The following is an 8,614-nucleotide window of genomic DNA, read 5'->3' as shown; positions in this document are numbered from 1 at the left end:
CCTGACAATAACCACATGATTGGTGATTTCTCAGGATTCTCCATGTTAAATTCCAGTTCTTAGTCCTAAATATCACATTAAATTTATATACCCTTCTTTTCAACTAGTGTACCTATATGAAATAATTAGTTTCTAATTAAATTCCTTGTGGTTTTTGTTTTTCAGAAAATTAAAATATGCTTTTGTGTCTAATATGAAGGTAATTTTATTTAGCTTAATATCATTTAATTATGCACTAGTTTTCTCATTTGAAAATAATATTTGTATTACAGGGTTTCCAAAAGATCACCTTCACATTTAACACTTACTACAGCCAAGATTACAACCTATAATAAATAAAAATAAGCATAATTTAAAATTTAATTCCCAAGGATTTTGCTATAATTTAAGCTGTCACTCAAAATTCTGTTTTTAAATTTCAATTTAGGATACTTTACTCTAATTGCTACATCCCAGGTTGAATTTTAGATTCTTAGAACTTTTTGAAATAACTTGATTATCTGTACATTAAATATTTTGTAACAATTTTTAGTCCACCCTTGAGAATTACAACTGCTATTGTACTTAAATCTGTATTTCCAAATGCAACCATTTAGAACTTGATTACATATTTTTTCAATGATTAGTTTCCCTGTCTATAATATGTGTGAGCACAAGGACAGACAGCACTTGTCAAATAAGTGCTCAAGAATGTCTGAATGAATTGATGAAATATACTTTTGTGTCATACTTTATAGTGCTTTACACAGAGTTGGAACTCAATTACCAGCTGCTTAATAAACTGATAACAATAAGAGATATTTCTAAGAGATTCATATCTTATTAATGCTCTTTAGACTCACTGTCTTGTTTAAAATACTGAATAACTTTCTGTAGGCCAAGTGATAATGTGTTTTAGCTCCATAATATCAGAAAACTAGAATGAGATGACGTGTTCTATTGACAATGCTGGACAGCAAATTCACCATCAAACAAAATGCAACTGCTCAGTAGTCATTGATGCTATTTATTTACTCTAACTTTTTCTTTGGACTCCATTCCTTCTGCATTATCACCATTAGGGGTAAGGGTAACAATAAAAAGGAGAAAATAGGGTATGTAGATAACAGAGGATGTCATTCCTGTGACTGAGTTCCCATACCATGTTAGTGACAGATTATGGGTAAGGAGTCCCAAATTAGTTTTGGACAATCCTATTCCTGTCTCTCCAATCTACAGAGATGACATAGCTCATTTTGATGCAGACTATTCTGGGGTGGTATTGTATGAGGTTGTAGAGGCCTGTAAAAACTCAAAGGCAAACAAGAGTACAAACGTTGTGAATCAGAGAACATGAGGGAACCAAGGGAGATGAAGTGGTCTCCACCATCTAAGAGTGTGTATAATCCACAATATGCATAGCTTATTCAGAGATAACTGATTTACAACTTCCCAGTGAATTAAATATGGCCTAATTAACTTCCCATATATAATTCCATATATATTATACATATAAAAGATTTCAATACCCAACCTTCCTGTTCATGTTAATGAAATGTAGTTTTTAGTCTCCAAGAAATCCTTAGAGTCACTTCTGAACTTCCTTTTTCTGATGGATGTCACATATATTCAATGAGTAACCAAGTTATATTTGCTTCCTCAATTTGGAAATATCTCCAATATCTGTCCCTTCCTGCTCCAGTATCAGTCCAAGCCTTCATCACAGCACCCTAAAATTATTACAATAGACTCCTAAATGATTTTCCTATGTCCCTGAAATCTACATTGTACATGCTTAATATACTGAGCTTTCTATATATTCATCATTTGACTTTCCTTCTTATGTATCCTCACTGGCTCTTAACCATGTCCAGAATAAAGTCCTACCCACTGTGACTAGTAATCACAGCTCTCTGAAGTTTGGCTCCACACTGGTAGTCTAACCCTAACACCCAGCTCTTTCCAAACATGAACACTACGTTTGAGCTAGGTTGTCTTTCCCAATGTTGTGGCCAACTCCATTTGAATTATTTTCTTCCTGACTGGAGTTCATCTACTCTCTTCTCTATATAACTAAATCTAGCCATCCATTAAAGCATAACTACTGCCTCTCCCTTTTCTCCAAATCATTAATTTGGTGTCTAAAAGCACATTTCCTGGTATGGTATTGTTCAGTTGTAAAATGTTTAATATGTGAATTCCCATGTCCTGTCCAAAATTAAGATTTGGCTTGTATTTTACTCCTATCTATTATATCCCTTATGCTCTACCTTGCATTTTGTAGGTAGTCAGTAAACTAACTTGAAATGTACAGTGAGAGATGCCACTAGCTTAAAAATTGTTACCAAAGGCTCCTTCAGTGCAGATTTGACAAATATAGTAAGTTCATTTGTAATGACTGCTTTGTGTTTTATATGTAGTTGTGTTCTGATAAAGTGCTTAATCTGTTCTCTAAATCCCTAATTCATATTTCTTTTTAAAAAATTACTATGCAAATCTTTTGTTCAAAATGAATATAAACATAAATTTAACTTTAGCCTTATATTTCAATTATCACATATTTTGAGTGATCTGCACCTAAATTAGTTTTTATTATTACCAACTCATCAAGTGGATCTGTTTGATACCATTAATTACTAAGGAATTCTGAGTATTCCCAAATGGAGTTAATCAGTGCTTTATTTGGAATCAAGGAATAGTCATAAATAACCCATTATACCAAAGTTTTCTATTATTTTTCCTACGTGGGAATATGAAGCATTTAATCTACAGAGAAAAATGATACTCATTCTATCAAGTTTCATTTCTACTACTCAAAGCTTTGAGTTATATAATACTATAAAGGTAAAAGATAATGGTAAAAATGTCAAGATTAACAAACTTCAACTCATGATGGGCATGTTCAACAGATTCCCCTAGACACAAACCTTCCTACAAAGCATTTTGTTACTGTGTTTTCAATCAGAAAAATTTTAATAAAGTAAAGGCACAAAAGGCAACCGGTATAACATTAAACGATGTCCCATTATTTTTTTAAATGGCAAATTTAACCAGAATGTAACCATTATGTTTGTAGTCACACTTCTGATTGTAATTTCATGCCATTTTTAACCATCATGCTGGGAAAATGGTATTCAAGAGAAATCTTTTGAACGAATTGACTGAAAGAAAATGTGTGAGCCCATAAATAATTACAAGATTATTATCTTCAAGAAAAGTAAAATTTGTCCTTCGATAATTGCACAGAATACAACAAAAGAGCATTTTATGATAGTTTTTAATGGGAGGAAACAGGATCAAGGAATTAAAGAAACAAAGTGAAAGGATTTTTAAATATTTTTATGGTTATATAATTCAACAGATGTCTGTGTGTTCAATAGACTCCTAAATGATTTTCACCTCAGATAGGTTCTCCATTCCTATCTCTAGGAAATGAAGAATAAACTATGTAAGAGGACTTAGCTAATAACAGCACTTTTCTAAAACGGGCTTAAAATCTTTCCATGGTGCTGAAGGAGAACTTGTTAAATGGTTAGGAACAATCAAAATCTGACCATTTCTTTGAGCACAAATGTATGTATATTATATACTTTTTGCTTTTTCACTGAATGAGTACAATTTAAAAATTAGTACAGATGCATTTCAAAGTGACAAATTATAAAGTGCACTGCCAAACTGCCAATTATAAAGATGTCATCCACAAACATCTACATGCAAATAATATTGGGTTAGAATGTTTCAGAGCAATAAATAGTGTTTGTTAACAGAACTATATGGTGAAAAAAATTTAGGAAAGTAAAAGTACATGTCTCATGTCTCATGAAAACCTTACATAAAATATCGCCATTGTTATTTGATTCATATATACACAATGACATCTCAATCCAGAAAACAATATCTTAGTGCACACTCAGACTTGCAGTAAATATTGTGACTAAAAAAATGGGCCATGAGGAGAAAGGCTGAAAAATAGTGACCATGAAGAAGACTTGCCTAATTAAAGTTTAAAAAGAGATCATGACAAGGACTCGTGTGTACATGCTAGAGAATAGGTTGGAGAGGGAACAAAGATAGCAGAAGGAAACAGACATTAATTCAGGTGATACAGAAAATATGGTTATAAACAAAAGGATCATGAAACTCAGAAATATATATATATATATATATATATATATATATATAATACACACATACACATAGACTCCCATTGTGTAACTCCCATTCTATAACAAATATACATTATATATATTCACACAAATATAAACATACATACATACACAATAAAGAGTTACTAAGCAAAATTCATTATAAAGTAAGTTAGGTATATTTGATATGAGTTTAGTTAAAACTTTGCTAAGGCTATCTCACAAAATTGTGATGATCAAATAGAATACTTGTGAAAGTGCTATGTAAACTGTAAAAAACTATACTCATGTAAGACAGACAATTATTTACTCAAAATCCAAATGAAACCTCTCATTCCAACCATGGGAGAAGGCAAGCAATGAATTCTCTGGGGCACAGATGGGAGAAAATCTCATTCTGATCCATTCCCAGATTTTTTTTGGAACCACAGGCTCTCTAGTCACTCTGTGGGCAAGCCTTGAATACACAGCAAAGACACTATAATCAGGTCTAAAAGACATGTGGGCAGTGTCATGCAAGAATTGTGTGGAGAAAATCTTTCTTAATCTGTGGAAGAGATTCTTAATCCTCATAAAACTTTATTGCCTGCACAAATGTGTTATAAAATTATGTTAATTTTCCTCTTTGAGAAGGAATAAGGAGCAGGAAAAGTGATAAAGATGTACCAAAACATGCCAAACCACAAATATTTTCCCTGCAAAACTAACTACTGGGATAGAAAAAAAAAGTGTAAGATGCACAAGACACGTGGACGTTATAAAGATGATTTTACAGTCAGGGAACTGAGGCTTAGTGACACTAAATAACTTTTTTAAGGCCACTTATGCAACAACACAAAGTCAGTATTACTGTGTCTGAGTTATATCAAAGCCCTGGCACTTCGCACAACACCGCTTTTCACCAAAAAAAGAGAAGAGAAAGATAAATGGGTAAAAAGAACAAAAACATAATTACCTTTCTTTTTTTTAAAGCTCATACATTAAGTTATAGAAATATTTTGGCATTGTGTAAAATTTCCATAAGATGTTAAATACCTGTTCCATGTTCTCTGATTATTAAGTCTCAATGTACTTTTCATTATAATAGAAGCATGTGCAAGTTATTGTAAAATATTCTAAAATTTTCAAGAAAGATCACAAAACCATGAAAATACAGAGCTGAAAGAACTTTAAAAACAATCTATTCAAACCACCTCATTTTATAAGCAAGGAAGTTAAGGCTCAGAAAGGTTAAGTGGCTCGCTCAGGGTCACACAACTTGTCAGTTCCAGGCTCAAGATCAGAATTTAAATCTCCAAACTCGTAGCCCAGGACTCTGCTCTTTTTCAAATCTAAAAGAAATGACTGCATTTAAACAGTTAGTTCAGAACATCTTTAACATTGAGTGTAATTAGTAAGAGTAAGCCGTGCGGTGAGGAATGAATAGGGTTAGTTCATACCAAAAATGAGCTGCCAGTCCCTGTGATAAGATCTGCTTCTTTCTGAGTACCATGGTTTCCTGCTTGATTGGAGAATCCAAACTGGGTTTCTTCCTCCTGTCCAAAGAAGTCAGTATCAGGATGTACACTCCATTCTGCTTTGGTTGGCGTCAGTAGTTCTGAGACACTGTTTTCACAAAGTGTGCTCGAAGGAGTCAGAGCATCTGTGTCCACTGTTAGCTTACTGCTGGGGGTCAAAGCTTGGGTCTCTTGACCAGAGTTTTTCATAGCCAAGGAGCCCAGGGATCCCACTGGCTCCACACTTAGACTTGAGACATCATCCATATCTGAGGCGCTCGGCTGAAAACCAGAGGCTGTCGTTCCAAAAAAGAGAGAGGTATCCAGGCTTTGAGGAAGGTCACTGGTGGCCATCAGGGCCCGAGGATCCACAGCCTGCCCCAAGGAATTATTATTGTTATCAGGGAGATTCGCTGCCAGAGTTGAACTCACAGAAGCCACATCAATAGTCAAGATTCCAGAGTTCACCAGTGCTGTATCCAGCACCGCAGAACTATTGCCAGGCACATCAGAGAAGAGAGACACTAGCTCTGCATCACTGAAATCACTCTGTGCCTGGCTGGTGAGTTCATTGCTGGGTGTAAGAGAATTTGCAGCTTCTAGCTGAGCTAGGACATCCTGGCCGAAGTTGTGTCTTTTGGCCATGTGGGTCTTCATGCTGTGCTTGGATGTGAAGAGTTTATTACAAGTGGAGACTGGGCAACGGCTTTTCCAAGTGTCCACATCCTGCAAGTGTTTCTTGGAGTGAATGTAGAGGCTACTGCGAGCGGAGAACCTGGCGCAGCAGCCTTCCATGGGACACACAAAAGGTTTCGTGCCCAGGTGAGTTATGCTGTGGCCTTTCAGATGTTCAGCCCTTGTGAAAGATTTCCCACAGCCTTCCACAGGGCACATGAACCTCCGGTCATCGTCGTGCTTCCTTTTGTGCCTTAAGAGTTTGGACATGCTGGTGAAGTTCCAGCCACAGCCGTCGAAGTCACAAAGGAAAGGTCTCTCACCAGTGTGGCTCCGCAGGTGAATTTTCAGCCTACAGGCCTTGTCGTACTGCTTGCTGCAGCCAGGAAATGAGCAGGAAAAAAGTTCCTGTTCCCTGAAGTGGGCGCGGTTATGGGAAAACAGGGCGCTCACTGTGATAAACGTCTTCTTGCAGCCAGAAAACGCGCATTGGTAGGGCCTCTCAGGCTCGAAGTGGCTGCGCTGGTGGGCGCTGAGTTTGGCCTGCGTGGGGAAGCTCTCCTCGCATACCTCGCATTTGAACGAGTTCTCCTGCTCATGGCCCTTCATGTGCGCCTTGAGGTTATACACGGTGGTGAAGCTCTTGCCACAGCCCTCCGCCGGGCAGCCAAAGGGCCGCAGTTTGTCGTGCGACTGCAGGTGCCTCTTGAGCTTGTACGAGGTGGTGAAAGTCCAGCCGCAGCCGCTCAGGGGGCACTTGAAGGGCCGCTGGCCTTGGCTGCTGCTGTGTGTCAGCAGGTGCACCTTCAGCTGGTGCTTCTTGGCGAAGGTTTGTCCGCACTGCGCCTCAGGACACAGGTACAGCACCACGCCTGGGCCCGGGCACAGCAGCCCACGGGGGCTCTCGGCGGCGGCCGGGCCCTCAGCCTCCTCCTCCTCCGGTGCCGGGGCCGGTGCGAGTTCGGCCGACTCGGCCAGCAGGAGGTCGGGCGGCAGCTCGGGGCAGTCGCCAGACTGCGCGGTGTGCAGGACCGCTGCTTGCGGGGCGATCAGACCCCCAGGCTGCAGGGCAGGCCCGACCGCAGGCTCCCAGGCTGGCGGCGGGGGCGTGGCCAGGGTGAGGACGCCGTTCTCAAAGCGCAAGAGCAGGTTTTCGTTGTGGATGGTGATGGTGCCCGCGAAGGCCGCAGCGGGGCCCGGGCCTGGGACGGGAATCGGGATAGGGACCGGGGCTCGGGCCGGGGCTGGAGCCGGGGTTTGGGCAGGCACCGCGGAAAGGCAGCGGGGGCCCCGAGCAGGGCGGCCCGCGGGGTTCCCGCCACTCTCGCCCGCCTGGAGCCGTGAGCCCGGCTCGGCCGCCTCCCTGCGTACAGGCCCCGCGGCCTGGCCAGTGTCCGTGGTCTCCACGTAGCCACCCACCGGGTCCAACAGTACCAGGAAGAAGTCGTCGCCGCCGCCGCCGCCGCCAGTATGATCGGGCCTTTGCACCAAATGGCTCGGGCTCTGGCTCGGGCCCCGTGAGTCCGCGCGGGCCTCCTGGCACCGCCGCCCGGACCCGCCATCTTGGGGTCCCCGGAGCAGCAGGAGGCGGCGTGTGGGGGCCTGGCCAGCCTGCGGGTCAGGGCCTCCGTGGTCCCGGCCGCCGCTTACGGGGCTGCCAGCGCCGCCGCCCTGTCGTGCCCCACGAGCCGGGAACAGCCTTGGGCTTTCCATCTCCGCATCCGTGAGGCTCCGCTGGAACCAGAGCCGCGACGGAGGCGCGACCCCGCCCCCTGCCGCGGCCCGAACGCGTTCCTGAAAGGAAAAAAAAAAAAGTGCAATGCGCAGAAACTGGCCCTATCAGATATTAAAACGTGTTGAACGCCAGAGTGATTTGAATATTCTGGTACTGGTTCTCTAGAACAGAACAGAAAGCCCAGAGGCAGAGTCTGGCATGCACAAGTAAGTCCCGCAGTTAATAGGAATAGGATATCAAAGAGTTCTTCCCAGTTTATTAGGTAAGATGGTGTTGGAATAATCTATCTGCTAAGTGCAATTTAAATCCGTACCTTACTTTATGTGCCCAAATAAACACACACCCCAGTCCTTCCCTATGCTAAGCATGGTGCTTAGTACTTTTCATGTGTTAAAAATTGTTTACTGGCTGGCTGGCTGGCCGGATTGATAGATGAGCGAAAATTCCTGAGAATTCACTCTGCGTCAGCATTAAACCACCATAGTGCTAGCAATCCCTATTAAAAACGATGTATTTTTCTTTCCCCTTTTCCTTCCATATCCAGAATCGTCTTGAGCAAGGTCCTCAGGAGAATTCGTCACAGA

The 8,614-nt window shown here is 41.4% G+C and overlaps 1 protein-coding gene across 2 annotated transcripts; it reads right to left on the bottom strand.

Moving 5' to 3' along the window:
- Nucleotides 1-979: 979 nt before the first annotated feature.
- On the bottom strand, nucleotides 980-8,221 carry LOC130681754 (zinc finger X-linked protein ZXDB-like). Of its 2 annotated transcripts, XM_057495281.1 has the most exons (2): nucleotides 5,564-8,221; nucleotides 980-5,455 (listed from the first exon to the last, which is right to left on the bottom strand). In XM_057495281.1, the coding sequence occupies exons 1-2, from the start codon at nucleotides 8,006-8,008 to the stop codon at nucleotides 5,450-5,452; spliced, it is 2,451 nt and encodes an 816-aa protein (XP_057351264.1). In that variant the 5' UTR covers nucleotides 8,009-8,221; the 3' UTR covers nucleotides 980-5,449. The 2 variants fall into 2 exon arrangements, with proteins under 2 accessions (XP_057351264.1, XP_057351263.1); XM_057495280.1 differs by having other exon boundaries at nucleotides 980-8,221.
- Nucleotides 8,222-8,614: the final 393 nt, after the last annotated feature.

The sequence above is a fragment of the Manis pentadactyla genome, chromosome X (genome assembly GCF_030020395.1).
Source record: "Manis pentadactyla isolate mManPen7 chromosome X, mManPen7.hap1, whole genome shotgun sequence".
Lineage (NCBI taxonomy): Eukaryota > Metazoa > Chordata > Mammalia > Pholidota > Manidae > Manis > Manis pentadactyla.
Note: the sequence above shows the minus strand (reverse complement) of the source record. Positions and strands in the feature narration are given on the sequence as shown.